At 39.6% G+C, this 26155-nt stretch overlaps 1 protein-coding gene across 9 annotated transcripts in view; it reads right to left on the reverse strand.

Annotated features, from left to right (window-relative positions):
* The window catches only part of atp11c (ATPase phospholipid transporting 11C (ATP11C blood group)), a 42731-nt gene extending 17118 nt beyond the window's left edge, over nt 1–25613 (reverse strand). For 8 of the 9 annotated variants that reach the window (XM_086302503.1, XM_086302510.1, XM_086302474.1 and 5 more), the window contains exons 1-4: nt 25054–25613; nt 6738–6857; nt 5452–5541; nt 1350–1430 (exon numbers count right to left, since the gene is read on the reverse strand). In XM_086302503.1, coding sequence (XP_086158629.1) covers nt 1350–1430; nt 5452–5541; nt 6738–6857; nt 25054–25080 — 318 coding nt within the window. In that variant the 5' untranslated portion in view covers nt 25081–25613. Of the gene's footprint in view, nt 1–1349; nt 1431–5451; nt 5542–6737; nt 6858–15620; nt 15642–25053 lie in introns of those variants that run through there. The other variant, XM_086302498.1, reaches the window with a different exon arrangement.
* Nucleotides 25614–26155: the final 542 nt, after the last annotated feature.

Genomic DNA, 26155 nt, shown 5'->3' on the forward strand with positions numbered 1-26155 from the left:
TCCGTCATTTCCATGGAAGAGTATAAAACATGAATGTCAATTCATACAATTAAATTTCCACATCCAGCATGTCATCATTACGTATAGAAGTGCCTACAGCAGCAGAATGAGATGGTGATTGTCCAGCAGTGCAGAGAAACAGTATAAAATGAAATAATACTGAGTCAGGTAAAAAGATAATTTCAAAGGCTGCAGCAGCAAGAGCCACAAAACCAAGTGTGGACTTTATGAGGTCTCTAAGATAGTGATGGATATGGAGGAGATGAGAATAGAGGGGTAAACCAAAATGTGTGCCAAGGCTGAGTGTGAGCCAAAAAGCAGGATTACAGGATAATAGGAGGATCAAGTCTGGTTTAGTGATGCAAAGATTCTTATTCCTATTATTATTATTATCCATATAATTATTCAGTCAAAAATACAAACAATAATGAAGCATCTGCCATATAAATTAGTTCACACAACCAAAAATGTGAGGTCTTGGTCTCTGTTAAACAAAAATTTCACTTAAATACATGAACATTTTATATAAGGTTATCGAGAATCATTTAGTTCTTAACGGGCTTCTCGTTATTCTTTTCCATGTGTTATATCGTCCTTTTCTGTTGCCAGTGCTTTGCCACACTCAGTTTGCATTAATAGGATCATCCCTCTCCTTCATCCTGGACTCAGTTTAGTTCAAAAGTCAGTTTGAAATTATTTTTCCAAACTTTCTGGCAGGAAGTATACAGCCCGAGAGGAAAGACCTATTTAAGCATGAGTAACACCTTATCTTCACCATCTCATTCACCGTCTTTATGTGTGGAGGAACTGCCTGAGCCTTGTTCACAGAACTCCACAGTATAAACCAGTGTGAAAAAATATACTAACAGCACTACCGTGAATGAACACGGACATGTGTTATCAGTGCACCCCATATATTATTGTAAGGAAATCCACCCATTATTGTGCATTTCAAAGCCGCAGCTGTAGACTAACTAAAAAGCCAATCTTAAAACAATACATCTAAAGCTGGGACAGGGAAGCAATAGAGTCAAAGAAACAGATACTCCCCTTGATAATTTGTACCTCTGAAATAGACTCTCTCTCTCTTCATTTGCTAACACTCCCCTAGAGGCTATTTCATCTACACCCCAATCAGAATTCACCAGCAGAGCACATTAATACAAAACCCAAGAGAGCATTAGGCACGTACTTTACACAAAAATCACACCAAGGCAGTTATGAAGAAAGGGGGGCTGTGTTATACAGTGAAGGAGGACAATAAGACACGGCTATTTAAAAAAACAAAAAACAAAATCACAATAAAGTGACTGCTACCAAAACTTACTCTCATTAGGAACATATCTTACCTGCTTGATAGCAGTTACTGTAATCACAAAAAATAATGGTAGGCCACTGGTGACTGGGCTGGTGGGGGTATCCACTATCACCTAATAGGAAGAAGAAAAAGAGAAACGCAATGTTAACGCTCAGCAATAAACATATGCTTTTTTGTTTCAATGCCAATGTATTACATACATCACTAGAGAGTCCTCCTACAGCAGCAATGTGTGGTAACGGTTTGCATGATGAGGCAGGCCCTCTAAATGCAGGGTGTAGTCCTTTTCTACTACTTCCCATATTTGTTCATCAGTAGGGAACACAAGGGAGACATTTACATTTTGGAGGGGAGAGAAGGTGGTTCTGGACCACGGAGCTTTTAATCAAGTGAGCCAGGGATAGAGTGCTTAATCTGCAGGCATTCCAACACTACTGTGTCTCTGCCAAGGCATGGAAGAGGGCCAGCAGAAAGCTTTGACAAACCGACCTTACCTGCCTGAGGATTTCGTGAGAGAATCTAGAGGTAGAGTATGGGGATCAGACTTGGTTTTTTGCATTTATAAGTCATGTATGTAATAAGAATGTGAGGATCAGGTAAACATCCAGCTTAAGAGCAGTGGCTCACAAGGCACCCAGCTAAAATCTCAGCAAACAGAAAGCTCTTTGTGTTTATGTCACCTAAACCTATCAGAAGGATTTACGCTTGCATTTCTGATCCTGCAGAATGCAGTTGGGCTCCCCATGAGCCAGACTGGATGTTACAGCACATCCAGCTCATTCATATTCTGACCAGGAGCATTACAAAGTGTCAGATAGACATCGGCTCAAGTAGGATATGTTTTGATGCAGTCTCCAGTGTTCCTCAACTGCACTTGAACTGAAAATTAAATAAAAATGGCAGCAAACTTAGTAAGCACTGTCTGACACAAACACAGATCCACATACTTTACCCATTCAAAAAAACACTCATAAAAGTACAAGGGCAGTGCACTAGAAATCCATCCGAACCTTACTGTGATTACAGTTCATTAAAGGAAAAGTGTCTCTTGAGAAAAGCAGCCAATGAGAACTGGACTAAAGAGAAGGTGACCCCTAAAGGCAGATGAGCTAAATCAGCTTGTTTGAGATAGTGGGTAACCTAAGGATTTGCACCAATGCCCAGTATAAGATTGCAAGTTATTTTGAGCTTTGAATTATGAAATGCTAAACTAGTAGAGATCAGTAATAAAAATATGGAGTTGAACATGAGTATAATAGGCCCCCTTTAATGTCCATCACCTCTTGTTCACATGACTGGATTTAGATTTGTCTGATCACAGAAAGAAAAATAGAAACTAACGTCTCTCTGATGCAGCAGCCAGATGGCAAAACCCAGCAAAGGTTTACCACAGTATAAAGAAAATGCTTTACAAAGCCAACTTTCAGCCTCAGAGTTGTTTGATTTTGATTTATCCTTAGCCACTGTTCAATAGAGGACTAAAAAAGAAAGAGCTGATGGTGGCATTTTATCTGTTCATCAACAAAACCCACACAAAACAACCTTAATCCCACACTATAATACAATTTCAAATCACTTGACAGGCCTCGAAGACATAGCTGTATCTAGGACAGCCTCCATTTTTGGAACAGACGGGTTTTTTACTGAAATTTAATGCATCTATATTAAACCTGCTTAAACTATTTTTGCTGTTTAGCTATAATTAAAAAAAAAATTTATTTGTGTTTAATACTAAAACCACTAAGTGGTGCTTCCTTGTTTTGGTGATTTAAAAACATCAAGGTTGTGTAGCCCCAGGTGGTTTCTGAACATACATGCAGTTTGATCTCACTCAGCACAACGTATCCATTGTCAGGAATATCATGGACAAATTCTTGGAACATTTTTGGAAAGCACGTGTGCCTCTACTTATACAACAGCAATGGCTCAGTGGCAATTTAAGTATAGCAGAACGTCACTATATACACAGCTACCCCTAAGAAAAATAAAACATTCATATACTCAACCTTTTATCAATTCATCTGCACCCATTAAGAACAACCGCCACCAACTTTATACACACTTGCCTCCACTGCACCAAATGCAAAGCCAAAAAAAAAGAAAAAAAATCACAGCAATAAGAGTGTACTGCTGCTGATGTGCTGGTGTGATATCACAGCAGCAGAACGGGGCAGCAGAAAGCCCTTCATCTGAGCCGGGAAGTGTGTCAGAGTGAGAGACAGACAGCAGTTCCCCGGGGTCCCAAAGGAGTGGGTCCTCGCATCCTCCCACCCCTTCATCCTCTCTTTTTTTTTTTCCACCCTCCTCGGTCTCTCCTTTTCTCTCACCCTCTCAACACCATTTCTCCCACTCTCTCACAGTGCTCTATTCCCATTCAATCAAATTCAAGCAAAGACACGCAGGGCTATTTATAGGAGAGTGGTGCTTTTTTATCAGCCTGTGTCTATTTGTGGCACTCAGATGTACAGAGGGCTTCCTGGCTGCTGACGTCAGCAGTGCAGCGCTGCAGCGAATTGGAGGTTATGTGAGACAGAAAGACAGAAAGAAAGACACCAAATGACAATGTGAGACAAAAGGAGGATAGAACAGAGTTGGAGGATGCATGACATTTAGTTGTTGGTAGAGTATTTGCATTAAGCCTCTCGGGGGAAATGTGAAGGTTTATTTCTGTCTGTAAGATGCAAGTGCAAAATGAGCGCACAATCTGTGTACCTGTTTCACACTATCTAATATAATAGCAAGCTGCATAGGAAAGACTGAGTGGTTAGGATAAGGAACCCCTCAAGTGAAACTGGATTAGTGGAGAAATGCCAACCACACTGCAGCTTGGGTAAACACCCAGGACACCCACTGACTCATACATAACATCCGCAAGCTCACACACACATATACATTTATTCACACACAAACATTGTAAAATGAACACATCACAGGTAGAAATTCCTCATATTCACATACATACATTGATTCTTCTCACATTAATTCCATACAATAAAAATTAAAAATTCAGCATTCATACGCATTAGCTAAGACAGAATACAGAATAATATATATAATATAGAATTAATCCAGACAACTTAGAGAAGAAAGGCTGGGGGAAATGAATATTACACTTAATGTGATATTGTTTGAGATTAATTTCATTTCTGACACTGAAACATTGGGTTTCTGGGAACAGAAGCTCAGAGTCCATGACGAGAGAAAGGACTTCCTTCTTGACAAGGTCTAAAACGAGCACCTGTTTACACTAGACGGCTCCTTTGCTGCCATAGTTTAGGTTATCGCTAAAAGGAAACCAGTTAGTTTCCATTTCCATGGACCACAAAAATGGATCATTAGGAAGAGGTAATGGAAGAGCAAAAGCAGATGTATATAACAAATCTTCAGAGAGGAGAGAAGTCATTTAAGAGTACAGCTGAAGTCTATTAGTTAGCGTCCTCAACCAGTTCAGTTTCCAGTAATTAAGCACGGACAAGACAAACCAAGGAAACAGTGACACAAAAAGAAATTCAGGGATTAGCATGAGAGTACTACAAACCTGTTAAAATGGGCTTCTCAGACAAAGTGAGAAGCAACTTTCAACTATTCAAATTTCTTTCCGTTTTACTTGAAAACCATGTGAGACCAGGTCTTGGATGAATGAGTTAGTTGAATTAAACTGCTGATGACTTGCCATAATGCTGAATTTTTCATGTTCTTTGAAAGTTATAAACAGGATTAAATGACAGACTGTGCATAACGCTATAACCTGAGCAGGGTGTAAGGGAGCGTAGTAAAGCAAGGCATTTAAACATGACCAATTGTACTGATCAGTGTGCCTTCAATATAAACTTTTTTTTTGACTTTCTGCAGTTCACGCAAATGAACACGCCCAGTAAGGAAATAAGGTAGAGCAGTTTCACATCCCCTTTTTCATGCAGGCAACACAGTCAGCATGTCGATCACTTACACTGATCTATTCAGACTTAATTTAAAAAAAAAACAATGCGGCCCGAAACTAACCTTCATACGGAGGACCTGACTACAAATTAACACCATCAAATAAACAAAAGGCACCCACGAAGTCCTTATTTTAAAAAGATTATATCACTTATCACTGTTTGAGTTGGCAGACAGACAAAGCTTTCCCTTACCTGCACCAGGAAGATGATAAGGAAGTAGAAATTGGCAATTCTTCTAAATTGTTCAAACAGGTTCTTTGGTAGAAAGTTCCATACTGTATACTGTTGGGGGAGAAAAGAGGAAGCACATATGTAAAAACATTTGTTTATTCTGTTTGAGCTGGGGAAGGAAAATAGGAAGGCAACTTCAATAGCTTATAGTCTCTGTTCTTTGCACCAACTAGGGAGACAGGCCTTGGGGGACCACAGGTATTCCACTGATTCAGATTAGATATGTATCTCTTATATTTGGCTACCCTTGAATGCAGAGTCAATGAACTTACGAGGTGGGTGACTGTTTTTGTGTTTTCTTTTTTTTTTTTTAAGTGGCCATGACTGTTGATATCATCGGCGCTGAAGCAACACTTATCTGCAAAACTCCCTGAGAGACCTCTCAACGATACCCCGCTGGTAACCTTGTGTCAATAACAAAGCACGTCTACACAGCTTTGCACAGAAACAAGAATAAAGCCCTTTTTTGTGGAGTGCATGGGGATAGTGTTGAAATGCCACACGAGCAGAATGGATATCTCATTTCGCTAAGAAGTAAAGAGGGTGAAAGCAACGAGAAAGAGAGGTTGGAGGGTGCAGGTGCAATGAGAACATGAGAGAAGAGGCAGAGATTGGACACTGCTGGAAAGAAACAGGAAGAGCAGAGGCACAAGGGAGAATAAACACTGCAGCTGGGGTAATTAAAGATTGCTTACCCTGACATACTGGCAGAAACCAATAGATTGACCCTTCCTCGCTGAGATGCGCTGCATCACTATAAATCCTAGAGCCATTTTATTATCACTTCACTTGCTTCCCCTGATCACTTTCACTTTAGATATTCAAAGCCAGTCAGTCAGTACTTTCCCAAGCCTGCTGTTGACACAGAACTAACAGGTAGAGTAAGACTTGGGTGGTGAAGAAGGGGGGTTGTAGTCAGAGCCCAGGGGAAGCCTGAATTGCCCACCGTTCCAGTACATTAATAGCAGCCATGTATTTCCTTGCCACAGTCTGTGCTTCACTGACAGACAAATAATCGCCTTCCATTGGGAGCCAAGACAAGTATGAGGAGAAGCAGTCGGAACAGGAAACAAAGGAAGGAAGCCACTGGAATGCTGATGACTGTTCAAGAGTTCATTTTGCAAGTGTTAAATAAAAAAACTGCCTACAGGTAGATAAAACATAACACAAGCTTAGGAACAAACAAAAGTCTTGGTGCATTGCCAGACTGGAGCCCTGGCAAATGCATGGGAGTGTAATGTTTTTACCTTCGAGGACACAATCCTGTTATCACAGAACTTGGGTGGGATGAAAACTTCATTGGCAGGACACGGCCGATGACCAACATAGATAGTCCTACTGCCTACTCTTCTGTCCTCACCACCAAACTAGAGAGGAGGGATGGGGGTTAAGATAAATAGAGGAGAGAAAAAAAAGGAACAGGACATGTTAGTAATTCACTCTTCTTCCTGTCATTTAAATACTGAATTCGGGTACAAAATCAAGTGTGCACCATACAACAGTCATGAATTTGTTGGGAGAAAAAAAGTCCAAATTTTACCCATGATCTAATACAAATTTAAAAAAATTGCATATTCTTTAATAGTTGCAGACAGAGGCAGTCTAATTATGCCTAAATTCCAGCCATATAATTATGAGATTAAAGTTTCAACTGTGAATCAGAAAATGAAGATTTGAAAAGTGGAAAACTGTTGGGCACTGGACAATATATTGTAAAATGGCTAGATAAAAATTCAATAAGGGCCAGAATCTTCAAGAGATTTCAAAATAAGGTGAAATTTAATTTCAGATTATATAAATGCATGTGCACTTTCTGTTATGTCTGTCATAGTGTCAAAATGTTCAATACAGTTAAAAAAAAAAGTTAAAAAAATTAATCAAGTGAAAACAGAGAGGCCAAAACCTGCATTTTCTCGTATATCCACACAACTCCATTGGGTCCAGTTGTTACCAATAGCAATCCGTTTAATATCAAAGTGAGTGAAGCAACTTATAAACTAGGTAGCTAGACATTTCAAACTTTAGCAGATAAAGCAAGAAAAAAAAAAGGAAAAATAAGTGGATTTCCAAATTTTCAAATGCCAAACTTGACACTTGGGGGATGTTGCATCTTTTATATACAGCTTAGATTTTTGGATTTTTGTTCTAATGCAGTATGCACTCTAATGTGGATGTGTGTGTTAATTTAATATTTGAAAGAGAAAACATTTGAGGAACCTGTTCAGAAACCAGAGGTATACTGTGTCCTGCCAAAATGATAAAGGCACATAAGGTAAATCAAACAATGCACAGAAGCCAGGTTGTTGTCATAACTTCCATGGTGCTCACCTTACATAAATCTCAAGAGCAACTGTAAATACCAACCCAAAAAAGGAAACTCACATGAGAAATCAAAGTGATAAATTGTCAGGTAGGACAACGGTTTATTCTTCTCTGTGTGGAAAAAAAGAGAAGACCATGACTACACATCTCCCACACACAGTGAACATTATTTTATTTAAGGTTTGTTAAATATGTCACTACACTGTTCCCTAGAGAGTTACAGAACTGATTTTGCAACTTTATTATTGTTCAAGGAAATATCTAGCCAATATCCATTCCGTTAAATACAGAAAAGATCAGTGCCAAGAGTGATGATTCATTATCACTGAAAAGGAAATTGGTCTATCCAAAATCAAAACAGAGTCCAATCTCAATTTTTTTGTCCCCAGAATGCCAAGTGTGACCTAAAAGTATTGGCCAAGCCATTAGGTGGACAGCTACAAGGGCTGGAAACAAAGCCAGTACAATGCATTAGCCAGACCTACAACAATACTTGCTTCCAATTCACATCTTTCTTATCTTCAAGGATATTCCCATCTCACTATAGAGAGATTAGCCTGACTCTGTTGACTGTAAATAATTAACCCTATTACAATAAACAAACTGTTGACCATTTAAATTATATCTATATTGTTTGTATACCTGAATATTTTCTTTCCCATGTTAAAAGGTTAGGCTTTCCACTGAGAGCTTTAACAACATGACGAGGATGTGTAATGTCAAGAGGTTGTGAAAACTTTTAAATTCAGAGCCAAAATGATTTGGAGAGCCTTAGTGGCTTTAGTTACTACTTTAACAGTTGTCAAAATATAAGAGACAGTTGTTAACTGCTTCTTTCCCCATTTCATATTTTGACATTTCCATTTGTAACCAATAGAAAAAAGGTATTGCACATGCAAAAAGCCAAATATACTGATAGACTGTGGCATTTTTTTGTGTGCAGCTGGGATTCTCAATCAAGAACAACCAGCCTTTACATTATGTCCAATCTTAACTTGTATCTCATCTTAATCGAACAGTATGTCAGAAAAATGTAGCTTACGGAACAGTTTTTGATGTATGAACTGCAAACAAACAACACCTCATAAAGCAAACCCCCAGTCACCCAGCAACTGGTCAACCAACTAAATCTGCCTTCTTAATGACGTCGGCAACTTTTCCATCTTTGGCCTGGATTGTGATTGATGCGTGGTTTCTCAGAAACCTAACAGAGCTTTTAGGTTTAACCATTAACAAACATGCTATGGGTATTTATCCCAATGCATCATTGCTAAACGACAATAATTTGAAGAATAAACATGGCTTGTGATCTTTAAGTTAAAAATTAATAGTAGATCAATGAAATATTTTATGCTTAATGATCTAGAAGTTTTGACATTTTCAGAAACATAAAAAAAGTAAACCATGAAACCTTTTGGACTTTAGCTCGGTTTTCACAAACTGTATCACAAGATAGAGGAGATTTATGTACCGGTAATACCTTTTCTGTTAAGCTTATCTGCCGTTAAACAAGCTGCATACTGTAATATGCCATTCTTTGATGTAGGAGTGAAACAAATTATCAACGACAACATACTGTATTACTACCAATATGATGCCAATATCAAGTGTTGTAATTTTTAAAATCAGCAGGTTCTATGATTCTCTATGGAGGAGCTTAGTCAACTTATTTTTATACTGTACTCATACGTTGGATAACTAGTGAATTTAACTGATTATTGGAAACCTGGCATACAGATTTAGTTTCCTGCTGGAATCACAGTGCTCTCATTTCAAAGTAGTACACACTCACCAATCAATCACTTCAACTGGGCGTTGGGTTGGATACTCAATAATGGCAGAAGTGAAACTACCTCGGGCTGTCAGATACTTAGTCTTACAGCACTATAATTCTTCAGAAAACTCATATATAATACACAGCTGACAGTGGTTTTCAGTGTACTTTCAATTTAATGTATGTAACCAATATCAAATTACCATATTTGACGCATAGTCCAAATGTACATGTCTTTGTTTAGTCCCCTTGTATTTATGTACAATTATGCACATTAACATTAATATCTAAAAAAAAAGGAAAAAAAAAGAAAAAGAAAATGACCACTCTACAACCACAACAGAAAGCACTACTTGCTTTCTTGGCTGCTGCCTCAAAGCACACTGTGCGCTGTCTATCTTGCGTGCTGCACAATATCGTTTATTATTTAGTAAATACTGATATCTATGACTAGCTAGTTTATTGTGATGGTGCTTTGTTTTCTCTATTATTATGTTACTCTTTGTTGTTTGCTGTCTCCTCTGTTTGTTTTTTTTGTTTGTTTGGTTTTTTTTTTCTCCATACAGGTGACCCAGGAGTTCTTTTTTTTTTTTTCTCTCTCTTCCCCCCCCTTCTCACCGTCTCTTCTCCCCTTTGGTTTTCTTTCTTTCTCTCCCCCTCTTTCTCTCATTCATTCCCCCTGTCCTATTTATTTAAAAAAAAAAAAAAAAAAAAAAAAAAAAAATGACAAAGGATGAACTGAAGCTCTGCCATCACGTAATGTCGCATACTGCTGTTTCTGATGTCATTTAAAAAAAAAAAAAAAAAAAAAAGAAAGCACTACTTGCCAGACAGACAGGCGATTCATCTCTGGGATTAATCATAAACTCTTGATATTGTGAACAAGTACTTCATTTTTACCAGCCAAATTATTTTTAAAACAAAAAACAATGATGAATGCCTACTTTCAAATGTCATTGCATAAGCAAAAAATATCAGACACTGACACAAAGAAGACACACAGAAAGAGTGTCAGAAAATACGCTTGCGTGCTGTAGTCATTTTATTTCATCGTCCAAATGAGGACTCTAGCCACATGTTTTAAAAATAGCTATATTTTCTGTTCAAGCATAAGTTGTTCTGCTAATACTGTGACTGTAAATAATTAAAGTTGTGCTGGCAGGGGATCTGCTTTATCTAATATAAAAGGCCAGTAGCATGTGGGCTGAGACGACAAATTATCATGAACATCTGATCCTGGACAAGTGCCAGGGAACGTGAATTGCGGCCACCTGGACAGCAAACTTCCCAAAGTCTGTTTCAGACAAGGGGTTAGATCAAAGAATGGCCTCAAACACTTGAAGTCTAATTTATGCAAGTAGGGACCAAAATAAATAAATAAAAATCGCAGCATTCATAATGAATTTATGCAGCCATTTGCTTCTCATTAATAGTTGGGGGGGGAGGGGGGGGGGGGGCTAAATAAGAACAAATTCTTAGTGTTAATTCTGTAAAAAAAAACATCCCATCTTTCCTATAGTCCAGACTAGAAAAGGGAGCCAATAGGTTTACATAATGTTCCCTTATGCATGAACAGCCACATTCACACCTCAGTATGGATGTCAACTTTAGCATCCCCCACCCGATCAGCACACAGTTACACTCCATCAGGACCGGATGCAAACAGAGTGTGAGTGGGAAGAGGAGTTTGAGAGGAAAGAAGTACAACAGGATCCAAGATTTGATGCATATCCATATCCCTCACCCATATCAAATAGCAATAATCTGCCCCCAGGAGCAATAACCCAAGGATCTCTATACTGACTCTGTGTAGAAGAAGTAACTGTGAAAGTTGTCCTATGGACTCTGAAAGAACTGTAAAAGCAAATTTTTAACTAGTAGTAAACAATAGAACACTTTTACAAAGGGCTTCTCTATCACAGCATAAAATGCAAGCAAACACACCTTCTACAACCAGAATATCATTGAATCAAAGTATTCAAGGGCTCTGGATTTTACTTTACGGGTTCATAGACCAGACAGCTAGCAATACTAGGTTACTGGCTTCTGTCCATAGTTTTAAGGTCACGGATCAGTCAGGAAAAAATGCTACTTGTAATGCAGACTAAGCCAACAATAGTGCTTAAAAGCTGTGAAAGAGCACACATAAGCAAACCCCGTCACCTCAGAGAGGGTTCTCAAAAAGAAGCGGCACCTACACAAACATAACTCATGGTGAAAACTGGAAAAAGTATTCTGTATTGAATGAGGAAATAGTCTATGCCCTACGGCACTAAAGATAAGAATAGAACTATTGAACGGCCATTGATTTAGTGGTGGAGTCACTGTAAAATATAATGAGGGTCAGATGGTGGGGGCCACTTCATTTTTGAGCAGTTACGTGATTGCAATGCTCATCTCCAAAAAAGTGAGCTAAAGCCCGTAGAAGAAATGCTAATGTAAGGAAAAACAGAACTTATTGCATTATCTCTGCTTCACTGTCAAAGGTCAAACAAATCTATTCAATGGCAGTGATGTTAGTAAGTAAAGCAGAGTCAAGTGCCAGTATGTCAATATCAAACTGTATTCACCCTTGATGATAAAGCACCAACTACCAAAAGTGAATGGAGATCAATAAAGCAAATAGCCGATGGTCAATCGAGCTGAGATGTAATTGCTCAGTCAAAAATAAATGGTGCATTAGAAAATTGAGCGGGGCTTAAAACTTTATATTAAAATATGCCCTAAATTTAATTATGCATACATTGTGAAATAAGCACAGGCTTGGACGGAGGGGGAAAGGTGCTCCGCTGAGAGCGAGGGGAATGTAAGACTGCATTCAGCTGGTGCCAAACACCCAATGATGACTCTGGTCTGATGACACTGTGCGCTGTCACACCATCTCACTATTCAGTGACTATCCTGTTTTGTCAATCTGCATGTTGTAAGCAGAACTAACTGAGTAACCAGAAAATTCCAAGGCCTATTCATTGTATCACAATCCATCAAGACCACAACTCTGACAGCGCAGATTTTTAAATGATTATTTCATGTATTTTTAATGCCTTTGGCACTGTATCATTGAGATGCTGATACCACTGTGGTCATTTTTCTTGTGTAGCAGTCTGAAGTATTTTATTTGACTGCATTATATTTCTTCCTCACACATACAGACACACACTCCTATATTATATTATAATAGTGATAGACCGACTGAACAGCTACTATGGTGTACCTAATAATTATTTCTGCTCTAAAAATGATACAACCAAGCCAGAAGTAGGTCAGATGTGGCTGTGTACGAGAACATGATGTTGTGCCGTTCCTGTGAGCAATACTTGCATAATTCATACCATAAGACACAAAACACTCCATAAACCAACCAACAAACTGCAAAAGACCGGGCAGACCATTTCACCACATTGTACCACAATAGACAACCGTTCACATTCACACTAGCAATGAACTAGCACTTAGTTAAAGTTAAAGGGCATTGTAGAACCTTCGGCAACACTTATTAAAAGATTTAAGTGATTGAGTGATTTGAGCCTGTTTCAATAAGTTTAACTCTATGTGGAATAGAGAAAGAGAAACAGTTTCAAAGAATCATCAAAAGCCCAAAACTCCCATGATGTTCATGCCCATGGGTGTATGTAAACTCCTGACCACAACTGTACATCAAACAATCTACAGTAAAAACCACACAATCAAGATAAACTGAGTACTTTGTGGCTGTGCTGTTATACATTCTTTCTGCACGTGATCGCTGTCTTTACATAACAGCATATGCTTGTACACTTCATTTAGAGAAAATAGCAGATTCAATACTGCTGTTTTTTCTTTGTCTTCCAGAGCAGAAATGCAAAACCCTCAGATGATCCTGAGGTGTAAATGACACGGGAATGTTAGAAGAAATCCAGTTCTTTGTCACGCTGCTTCATTGACACAAACATGTTACCATTTATGGCCAGCAAGTCTGTTACAGAGACCGCCAGAAGTGGTTTTGGGTCGCACAATTTCTCTCTCTGGACAAGAAAGTGTTTTCTGATCTTTTGCTGTTAAGCCTTCTGTCAAGGTTTAACTGAATTGTGTCTCCAACAGCTTATACGTGCATGTCTTGCAAGAAGTAAAGATGACACTGTAGTGTGCAGAAGAAAAAAAATCTACTGACAAAGTGTGACAATGGTTCAGCAAGTGCTGTTTTTCTGGACACAAATAGATTTTGTGGTCAAACTAAATCGATGCTGTAGCTTTTTCTTACTAAACTGTTGAAGCAATTTGAAAATGTAAGCCCAAAAGAATACAGCATGCTCAGCTTTGTTCTGATCAGTCTCCATTGGTGGTTTTATAACCTTGTGCAGCAGGGTTATAAAACACTAAGCTCTTCCAGTACATAATGCAAGAGCTGTGCCATTAAGCTTCAAAAAATGCACTCAGAAAAGCTACTTAAATATATTTAATGAGGTGTGAGGGAGCTTTGCAAAGAAGAGAGAGCACTAGGGACGAATGTTTGTTCTTGTTCATGCTGCATGTGTACAACCTGCACTACACTGAGAATGTCACTGAACTGGATCTTTGTTTTCTATTTTCCCCACATTGAGGAGAAAGTGTGAGCGAAACATAAAATATATGCCTAAACACCCGAAAGGATTCTGACAGTATTGGAAGGCTTTCCAGAACAAATGCTTCGTCTCTAGCAAACTGTTTTAAAAACCGTTAATGACGACAGGAAAAACATTCTAACAGAAACTTAAAACTGTGATTATGACAAGCAAAAAAAAAAAAAAAGCTGAGTAATGACTGTTTGAATAAAAGGGGAAAGATACATGGGCTGAGTTAGTGCTGTTTACCCTTGCAGCTCTCTGGCACATTGCTCCGTTACATTCTCTGTTTTTCTTGTCAGCCCACTTGCCTGTCCTATTCCAGCATGCTCACTCGGTTTCACTAATTGTAACTCTCTCAATTTTGATTACACATCAAAGTGCTCACTGCCCATACCAGAAGAATTTAGAGTGGCTACATTTTCCTTTGAGGAAAATATAGCACAAAGGCACAAAATTAAAGCTTTGTTACTACAACGACTTTGAGGAGTACTCACCTCTTTGTTGTATTTCTTGTGTGGGAAAACAATTTCTAAATCAAGCAATCTTACGTGGGCTATTTTGTCTAATTTCAGCACAAAGTCCTTTAGCTGTTTTTAAACCTAACAGATTCAAAATACAAAAAGATTTCCAGAATTGAAATCCCCATTCCTTCATCCAAAGACATTTTGAGCTATCCCGGAGTCTATGCTATGTAAGCTAGTCACATATTGGTAGTTTTACACAGTTAGCGCCACAGATTACAGGATGTGCATCCAGATTATTTAATAGCATATGTGTTTGTCACCTGTTTGATCATTCAAAGGCTGCTCAAAGGTGCTCTTCATCCTCATTTAGGCCCCTTGGCTGCTCAGTTTTGTCCAGTTTAAAAGAAAGATGATTCAATAAATAGTCCACAAATATATCAGCAACCACTGGTTACGTGGCTGATGATGCCTGCAAAATCTGAACACACTACAAAAACTCTACTGCGCCTATATTACTTTAGAATTCAAAGTCAGCTTCTTTCATCTCATTATGAGTGGAACACCTAGAATAAAAACAGTTTTACTGAAGAGACTACAAGTTCAGACAAAGTTCACTTTAAAAGTTTTTAAAAAAGGATATTTACTCTCCTAACAAAGCAGAAGGACTATTGCTTCATTCCCATACAGTGTTACATCAAATCGACTTGTCTTTGTACAGCACCATTAATTTCATGCAAAAGTGGTTTTGGGTGGTTCAGCACATAATAAAGCAATCGCACAAAAAGCTTTAAACAGCATTTGTCTCTTAAGCAGCACACTTGGACACAATGCAACACACCTGAATTTTGCAATTAAGTTAATAAAGTTCCCTCTCCAAAAATAAATAAATAAAACATTAAAAGCAGCAAATAACAGTTTCAGACAAAAGGTTACCAAATCAATAAAAGGTAGATACATTAATCCATATGATACTATAATAGGAGTTACCTCCATTATGGATTCAGCAACACTTGGCCCATGGCATTGAATTAAGGCCCCATATTAAAGGCTACTCTCTTCCTCTGTCCGCTGTTTGCACATTGTGATGAATAGCCTTCAGAGTAATAACAGTCCAACTTGAACTGCGCGCTGATCCTAAGGAGCTGTTGTGGATAGGCAAAGGCTCATTGTTCCACTAGCATGCCTGCAGCTGTACTAGACACAGAGTGTAGTGTACCATTGGCTGGTACTGACCTATATTAGACTGCATCTCTCGACAACAGGGAGGAGGGAAACTCATCATGACCTTGCACTGGGAACAACTTCCTCAAACATTTTGGTCACAGACACATATAGCGACACTTTTGGTATAGTGACAACTTATAAAATGTCTAAAAGCCATAGTTGTTTTGTGAGTAACAGGTTTCATGAGAGGCTTTTTAAAGGTCATCCCCAAGCTGAAGTATTTTCTGTGAGTAACATCAAAAAAGATGACCTTTGAAATTTAAAGAAACACAATAAAAGCCCATTAATATTAAAAACAGGAAATGCATGTGAAGTCACAAACTGCTGACAGACAACTGTGGTCAGACAATATAGACATGGATGTTTTTAACCGGTTTAGTCTTGAAACATTCATTTACTAACACATAACTTAATCCGCCTTCAGGAGTGTGAACTTTGTTCACCTATTCACTTTGTTCTCAACCAGTTAAATTAAAGTCCTGCGGAGAATGAGAAAAGCACATTATTTTCCAGGGATTTCACGGAGAAAACCTCCAGACTTCACATTTTAAGGCCTGGAAAAGCAAGCACATTTTAAACTACAGCCTAGTCACACTTAAATTTCTCTTTAATTATATATCAAAGTAGTTTAGCCTTAGATGGGGTATGGTTTTTCCAGCTAAGTGCACACTCTCTGTACTCTGTTTGCGTGTGTGTGTGTGTGTGTGTGTGTGTGTGTGTGTGTGTGTGAGAGACAAATCACTAGATTTAGCTACTTAGACATAAGTTCTTGATGCGGCTGCTTTTTTCCCCATGTAGAGCATGGGTTTCTAAACTGCAGTACACCACACCACACTGGCAGAGAGCCATGCAACACCAACAAAAAAAAAAAAACAGCATTTACAGTATGTCCTAATGCTGACAAGCTTTAAAAAAAACTCCATCTCAGCTACAGCCCCTCTGATGACATTATCTTTAATAATGTACCAAGCTACACTGACTGTAATTACTACTCAATTAATTATCCTAAGACGCTGCATAGGAGAGCAACAGGACTAATGACAAAAATCAATGGTGGCCCTTTCCTTCCCCTGCTTCCACTGCTTAGAAGGCATGGTTGACTGTGGTATTCCTACAAAGCATTTCTTCTCAGTGAACTGTAGCCACATTAAAAAGACAAATCTTTCACCCTTTGACTAAACAACACTTCCTTCCTAGCCAGGAGTTTGCCATGAAGATAATCACTGGAGGCTGTTGCTTTACCTAAGTGATGAACGTGTAGGAGGGGACACGTTCGTCTTTCTTCCAGCATTCGTTAAATCCTAACATGCTGTTCCTCTCTCTCTGTGTCAGCGAGTACCCTATCATTTTGGGTGACGATGAAAAACTGGGATGATGAAACAGCACAGATGCTGACGTCCCCACCCGACTTCCTCCATGCGCAGACACACGGATGGAGACATAGACACGAAGCAAAAAACACAAACACCCAGAATACACACGTCTCAGTATTCTCTTCGCATCTCACAGCAAACACTCTGAGTAACGCTAGAGCTGAGCCATAGCACAGAAAATCTCTGGATGAGCCTTTATACATACAGTGGGGCAAAAAAGTATTTAGTCAGCCACCGATTGTGCAAGTTCCCCCACTTAAAATGATGACAGAGGTCAGTAATTTGCACCAGAGGTACACTTCAACTGTGAGAGACAGAATGTGAAAAAAAAATCCATGAATTCACATGGTAGGATTTGTAAAGAATTTATTCGTAAATTAGGGTGGAAAATAAGTATTTGGTCACCTGAAACAAGGAAAATCTCTGGCTCTCACAGACCTGTAACGTCTTCTGTAAGAAGCTTTTCTGTCCCCCACTCGTTACCTGTATGAATGGCACCTGTTTGAACTCATCATCTGTATAAAATACACCTGTCCACAGCCTCAAACAGTCAGACTCCAAACTCCGCCATGGCCAAGACCAAAGAGCTTTCGAAGGACACCAGGAAAAGTATTGTAGACCTGCACCAGACTGGGAAGAGTGAATCTACAATAGGCAAGCAGCTTGGTGTGAAAAAATCAACTGTGGGAGCAATCATCAGAAAATGGAAGACATACAAGACCACTGATAATCTCCCTCGATCTGGGGCTCCACACAAGATCTCATCCCGTGGGGTCAAAATGATCATGAGAACGGTGAGCAAAGATCCCAGAACCACACGGGGGGACCTGGTGAATGACCTGCAGAGAGCTGGGACCAAAGTAACAAAGGTCACCATCAGTAACACACTACAACGGCAGGGAATCAAATCCCGCAGTGCCAGACGTGTTCCGCTGCTGAAGCCAGTGCATGTCCAGGCCCGTCTGAAGTTTGCCAGAGAGCACATGGATGATACAGCAGAGGATTGGGAGAATGTCATGTGGTCAGATGAAACCAAAGTAGAACTTTTTGGTATAAACTCAACTCGTCGTGTTTGGAGGAAGAAGAATACTGAGTTGCATCCCAAGAACACCATGCCTACTGTGAAGCATGGGGGTGGAAACATCATGCTATGGGGCTGTTTTTCTGCCAAGGGGACAGGACGACTGATCCGTGTTAAGGACAGAATGAATGGGGCCATGTATCGTGAGATTTTGAGCCAAAACCTCCTTCCATCAGTGAGAACTTTGAAGATGAAACGAGGCTGGGTCTTCCAACATGACAATGATCCAAAACACACCGCCCGGGCAACAAAGGAGTGGCTCCGTAAGAAGCATTTGAAAGTCCTGGAGTGGCCTAGCCAGTCTCCAGACCTCAACCCCATAGAAAATCTGTGGCGGGAGTTGAAAGTCCGTGTTGCTCGGCGACAGCCCCAAAACATCACTGCTCTCGAGAAGATCTGCATGGAGGAATGGGCCAAAATACCAGCTACTGTGTGTGCAAACCTGGTAAAGACCTATAGTAAACGTTTGACCTCTGTTATTGCCAACAAAGGTTATGTTACAAAGTATTGAGTTGTATTTTTGTTATTGACCAAATACTTATTTTCCACCCTGATTTACCAATAAATTCTTTACAAATCCTACCATGTGGATTCATGGATTTTTTTTTCACATTCTGTCTCTCACAGTTGAAGTGTACCTCTGGTGCAAATTACTGACCTCTGTCATCGTTTTAAGTGGGGGAACTTGCACAATCGATGGCTGACTAAATACTTTTTTGCCCCACTGTATATGGATGATGAGGATGCATTTTGAGTGCCACTAGCCTGGTGAGGATAGGTGGGGGTCAGGAACGGCAGGAGGAGTGTAAGGAGAATTCAAAATAAATGAAGCAACCTGAATTATTTAGAGGTACAAACTGAGAATTCAATCCAGGTTTTAAAAGGAAGTGGAAAAATTGCCAGAAAAAGCCATCCATGGTCCCTTTGTATTGAGCCTGAACTGCCCCCTCCACTATAGGAAGGCTGAAAATGTCCGTCCATTCGAAAGGAAACTGCGAGGCGCAAAGAGGCAACATATCTAACCCCCAGATTCACTACAGTTTTTCAGGCTTGAGTCACGCAGGTCTTTCCGGTCTCCCCCACTATATTTCATCAGCCCACTATCTCACAGCAGGCCGTTTATTCTTTCATGGTACCTCTCTCCCCACGCTAAATATATTTATTATCCCGCTGTGTGTTGCAGATGAGCTTCTTTGGCTGTGTTTCTATTACTGGGCAGAGTGCAAGAGATCAGACGGAGACAGGAAGGATGAGAGAAAACAGAGTAAGCAATTCTCTTCACCAGCCAGTTCACGGTTGCAAGACTAATGGCGGCAAAACTGAGCACACATAATCAATATGCATCTCCCCTAATCAAACAGGCCTGATAAATCAGATGACTTTACATGCCTTCTATGGGCTGTGGCACTTAGATGCACTGTTACCCTTACTGCTAACCAAAGAGTAACAGCTCTGTTCGGGAATTCTTGATTCTCATCAGTTACTGAAAGCCCCTAGCACGTTTCCAACAGGTGCTACTAGTTGTTAACAGTAGTCAGCATGTCAAAAGCCAGACCAGCATGGAAAAACACATCTGAAGCATTCTGAAGGACGGATAATGCTGCAATAACTGAATGCTTGTAATGCTGCAGTACCGGTAGTTGCCCCAGTACTTGCAGGCCATAAGCAGATACTGTTTTTTCTTATTGTACAGCAGCAGATAAAAACATTTCCTTTTATTGCTGAATGAGAAGTCAGCTTTTATTGAGAAAAGTGGACATGTGATAAAATCTGGAAGTTTAAAATATAGTTCACTCAAGTAGCGGTTTGACCAGAATGGAGACCTAAAGCACCTATATCAAAATTCTAAAAACACCTCAATACTTGCTTTTTTTAGTGTCCTTTATAACAAAGGCAGCTTATGTATGTATGTAAATAAATCCCACCTATAATGAGATACTAATCTTATTACTTAATACAAACAGTACTGCCTTCATCTTCTCTAGCTGACATACAGCCTAACATACATTCTTCACACAGTCTCTCCACTCTTTACCAGTTGAGCACTCAAACAGAAGCATGGCAAACAGAAAAGTACCTTAAAGAGTAACACCCTGGTCTTTATGGGGTATATTGTGGAGTCAGTAAAGCTTCCATTTCAACAACATATAAATAGTAACCAGTTATTGGAAACATTAACCTGTCCAGCACACATGTTAATGTCATACATGTAACTATTAGCAAATACCGGTACCCAACTGCTACCTTAGCTGTCTGTTGACTTACCATTATTTCAAACCCATCTTGTCTGGCAGCTTTTGCAATCAGAATTATGATCAAACACATTTTGTTTTTCCAAGATGAGCTCAATAAATTCTCTATAGGCTCCTCTTGTTGTGTTTCTCATGTTTCTTTTACTGGTTTACTTTTTCATTAGTGTCATTTCAGTTATTACAGTATATGCGTAGTATGACAATGTCCAAGCTGACAGGCAGGAAAACAAAAAAAGGAGGGAAAAAACTGGAGAAAATCTAATAGTGAGTATTAAGGAAATGAAACGACAACAATGATGGAGCTAAGCACCAAACATCATCAGTCCTACATTCTGTAATGTAAAGAGACAATGTTAATTTAACGAGATTAAAAAAAAATTAGCACACAACTTGTGTTACAAAATTGATTTAACATAATTATTTGTGTCTAGAAAGTGTTATGTTTCGCTTAAAAGTCACAGATTGAGGCGGAGAAAAGGTCATCAGCAACTAGACAGAAATCGTGGCCACGGGTCTCACCAGTGTCGCTGAGCCAAAAATAAACAGGACTGTAGCTAAATATACAGACAAGTGTTATTCTAATATTTATTTAAAAGACAATGGACTCTTAATTTTTAATAGTAGTACTGAGTTTGAAATTCTAATGTTGTTATAGCCCTACACTTGAATGTGAGCAACATTAATTGCTACATAGGTTTGTGAAAGATGTGTACATTTCAAAACTGCGAGTGCTGCTGACCGACTTGCCAAACAGGTTTGCAAACCTCTGGGAATTTCCAAAGCATTTGACATGCAAACCTAGTTCTTTGGTAATGTCATGTAGTCTCAGAGTTGAGGCAGGCCTCAGATCATCATGGAAAGATTGATGAGAGATGGAGAGGTGGTTTTAGACTTCTATATTTTACAGCAGGAAGAACTTTACATATGCTAATTGTAATTTAAGGCTTTCAGTGATTTATTTGAACTGTTCTGTTGCCAGGGTGAAATGATTGTACAGCATAAATCTTTAACAAATCTCAAATACATACACTGCCACTAATATTTGATTAAAGGTCACTTAGCAAGTTGCACCTTAGCTAGCAAGATGCTTTTGGCAGTTATTTACAACCTTCTATCATAACTTTGTCAAGATACTTGAATCGGTTTAAACTGGTTGGTTTACTGGGGCATGGACACAGCTTTTCAACTTACTCCATAACTTTTTGCATATTTTTGGGAATGAAATTCCAGGATTCCGCTTTATCCATTCCAAAACCAATTTAGTATCATTTTCCTACCTAGAAAATCTAATTGTGTCTAAGCTTCAATTGTCTATCTGTTGAGGTAGGCAACTGAAGATTGTAAACGAAACTGGTGAAGCTGAAGAATTTGAAGGTGGTCCTGCTACATTTTTCTATCCACGCTGTGCAATGTAGAAGCACCACTGGCAGAACAACAGGCCTGGAACATGATGCCACACCACCATGCTTCACAGCTGGTGCAATATTGTTTGGTTTGAAAGCCTCACCTTTAATCCTCCTCCTACTTGTCATTGTAGCCAAATAGCTCAATCAAGGTCAAGTTTACTTATTTAATCAATGTCTTGTCTTTCCATAAAATCTTTTTCCTAAAGGCATTTCTGTGGGCAGCTGCAAATTTCATTCAAGCTTTAAGGTGTCAATTCTGAAACAGGGGCTTCTTCCTTGGTCAGCACCCACTAAGTCCAAGGGGGTGTAAAACTTGCATCACTGTAGACAGTGATATTTGTATTATGTAAGTTTCCAGTTCATGGCAAGAGCCTTGATGATCCCTTACCAGTTTCCCCTCATCTGACATTTTGGTGACAGTTTGGGTCTTCTTCCAGACGTTGGCACGGTGGTGACATATCGGAATAACTTGTACTTTTTTTAACTGATGATCTTAGATTCTGCATTTGTTTAGAAACGGCTGCAAAAGAAAACATAAATCTACAGTTCTTTTTTTAGATCATCACTGAGATCCTTGGACTTTCCCATTGTTCTGATCATTGGTCAGTCCAGTGAGTGCTGTCAAACAAATTCTTTTTATGCTAGTAAAGAGAAAATACCAGTTTTAGTGAAAACCTACCTCTCAGAATCAGATGGGAATTTTATTATGAACTAATCTGTCAGTTAGGTTAGTTCCTTGTCAATTTGCATATACAAGTGAAGTCCAAAGACAAAAAGCAGCAATCTGGCACTGGAGAATTTTTGGTATTTTCCCAAAGAAGGATTTAAACAGCTGATTGATTTTTTAATTAAATGGAAACCTATTTTTAGCACACATTTTTTGATCGTGGAATCCAAAAACAAGTTAGCCTTGTTTATGTCTATATGGTTACTTCCTGCTTTTGTGCATACCAAAGCTTCCATTCTCTTAACTGGTGACTGCATCACATGAGGCCTCGGTGTACTTCACCACTGAGCAGAAGAAATATTTTCTACAGCACTGTAACATAATCCAAATAAAGGACTGAAACTTCACGTGCGGGGTTTTTAACCGAGCTACTGAGTAGGAGGAGATCTAGTAGTTACCATGGTGCAAAAGGAAAGGAAACTGAGGTGCTGCATGGGCAATGTTGTTTTTATTTGCTTGCACTGTTCTCCTTGAACACAAGGCAGGGCTTCCACAATAATACTATCACATTTTTGCCAGGCTCCACCTCGCACAGATCACACTGCTGCCTTCAAGGGCTTGAATGAACATCAAAGGCAACTGTGTGATTTTGCATTCCTGTCAAGAGCATTACAACCTCTGGAGCTTCCCTACTCATGAAAAGCGCCCTCGTTCCCACAGCCATCTTTAATGATTTTCTAAACACTCCGGGTTTAGTGGCACGGCACATCATAGTGTGAGAGTCAAGTAAACACACGAGGCTTCCACTGTGCCTTTTTGGTCACTCTCCCTCCTCTCCATCTTTCTCCCTCTTCATGATGCACGTGTACCTCCCGTGGGCAAGGGGAGGGTGGCAGAGAAAAATCAGGAGGAAGAGAGCCAGAGCCTCAGATACCAGCACTGCATGCATCAATGATAGTGTGGCTGGCTGCCCTGCACAAAATATTATTTACAGCTCACGCTGAAGAGAGATTACAGCAGCAATCCTCTCCTCAAGCAGGAAAACCAGCTGACCTGGCAACACTTAGAGAGAGGCCAGGAGGAGGGTCAGGAACTATAATTATTATATTGCTTCTCCCTATTCACTCTCGGTGTCTATACTGCTCACACAGCGTGTGAGGGATTCAGCTCAGTGGTGACAACAGGTTACTGGTGCATAAGAAGTGGATAAAGAGGCAGTAAAGGCGGTGTAGCATTTATAAACGCAGATACTCCACTTTCAACTAGCCCACTCATGATTAACCGATGAGAAGGGCAATGAAACCAGTGGATGAACTTTAAAGAGGCAAGCATTTATTTCACCAATTATGAAATATCATGCCTAAGCGATTAATGTTGGCAAAACACCACCTTCCACCACTGAAAAAAATGTTTATGGCCAAGCACATAGCAGGGACTGTGCGATTATGCTTCCTGAGGACAAATATGCATTCATTATCTGGTTAAATTGATTTCAACTAACAGATGTGTCGTTTCACTTACACTAAGACTAACAGTATAAATTACCCACTGTATGTACAATATATATGACCAATTTTCTATATTCAAAATTTAAGAACCTGCATCAAGTGACATTCACAGCATTTATATTAACTGAATGGATGAAATAGTTGTTTTCACTAATCAATACTGAGTCAACAGATATGGACCATAAAGACAACACAAGGTGGCACACCTGGTTTGATAGATTATGTTTTGACTTACAAGTGAATAAATTTTTGGAGCCCAGAGAATAGAAACATTTCCCTGGGCATAGGTGTCTTCTCAATCGAGCTGTAGTTTCCAGGTGTTTACTGATATTATTGCTCTTGTGCATTGTTATTTATTCTTTTTTCCCCATTTTGTATTTCTGTCATTTTTTTTGCTTTTTTTAGAACTTGAAAACCATTTTAAAAGGTTTCATTATCATCACTGTAATATTGAAAGTGTTAATGACGATAATAATATTGTTGCTTAGGATGACGACAGACTGTACTTCCCTTTATCACTGCAAAACTTGCACTAAAAGTGCAGTTGACTCCCCGTTAATGCTAACTTGCATCTGTCGTGACTTCCTGGCTGGTAAGAACTTACCTAACAACCAGCTGCTTGACTAACGAGAGCCGTGAAGTGAGACAACAGCTGGTTCGTGTTATCTGGCGGTGTGAGGAAAACTGTTTGTTGCAATGTGTGTGGATTCAATCGCAATTACAACGAAGACAGCAAAGGGGAAATACATCACGCAAGGGCACGCTCAGCACTTCATTGTTATTTGGGGAGGGGAAGCAAAACCACAGCGGTTAAACGCTAGCAGTGGCAGCTGGACGTCATAAGCTAACCGTGTGTGTGTGCGCGCGCGTGTGTGTGTGTGTGTGTGTGTGTGTGTCAGGCACACATACCCAACGGTTCAGTCTTCTCCGTAGCATCTTTTCTTCCTTTAATTTCACAATGCTGATGAACTCTTCAGATTCAACAGACGCCTCCGGGCTCTGCTTCAGTTTCTCTGGTGAATAACTTTACATGTATGTTAGTAAACGTGCTAGCTCCTTGGCTATCTATTCTCTACTCTAACGTTAGTTCTAGCTATATGAAATGCCGCAGCGACGCTACATCGTTTCCATTTTGTTTGATTTCGGTATCTTCGCACCATTCGCATTCTCTCTCCCCTCTGAATATTTTCCCCGTTGCGGTGTACTAGTCGCGCTTCACGCTGCTCAAGGCTGAAACAGTGCCTGACATTTCGCTCTGAGCCCTGTTGCTTACACGCGAAGGAACCATTTGTCGCCCCCGAGTCTCGCCTTCCCGCTGACTCAAAAAGCTGGCTAACGCCACGGTAAAAACTAACTTCTCCTGCGAGTCCCCCGTGCACAGGTCGCCTCACCTCCCTGTCAAACAATTTTCACTCCAGCAGCAACAGCAGCAGCCCACCAACGTTCCCACGTTCACAAGCTCCACCCGGCGAAGGTGCGGCTTGCACTGCACTGTGGGTAATGTTGTCTAAATTCCCGTGCTGGGGGACCAGCGTGACACCAAAGGTCAGGGAGTATGGACGCCCGTCTCTAGATGGGAAGAACTTCTAGGTTTTAGTTTCATTTTACATATTTTTCTCAGCTGAATTATTTTGTGTATGTTTCTGCATTAGGCAACATCTTATACCCCCAAATAACTTAAATCAAGGCTGTTAAAGTCAGTGTACTTTGTGGGCCACACACAACCCAGGAACATTTCCTTTCTGTCAAAGGCTTAACTAAACATTTCATACCTGACTTGTCTTAATATAAGAAAAATAACTCTGTTCTTCCATATGACAAATGTATAAAATTACTGGTAGTGCATTGTCCAGACTGTTTATGAAACATTTACAACAAGTTTATGTTAATTCATAGAAAATGCAGACATTTCTATAGTGCATAGTTTAAAAACAGAAACTTTTCCTTCATTTAATTGTTTATCTATTTCTTAATACTTTGGTTTGGTGTGGGCAATGGCAATCAATAGGAC

Source organism: Aulonocara sp. 'chitande type north' Nkhata Bay, linkage group LG2 (assembly GCF_057382095.1).
Source record: "Aulonocara sp. 'chitande type north' Nkhata Bay isolate Kocher_YH1m ecotype deep benthic linkage group LG2, A_spYH_male_GT1.1, whole genome shotgun sequence".
NCBI classification, from domain to species: Eukaryota; Metazoa; Chordata; class Actinopteri; order Cichliformes; family Cichlidae; genus Aulonocara; species Aulonocara sp. 'chitande type north' Nkhata Bay.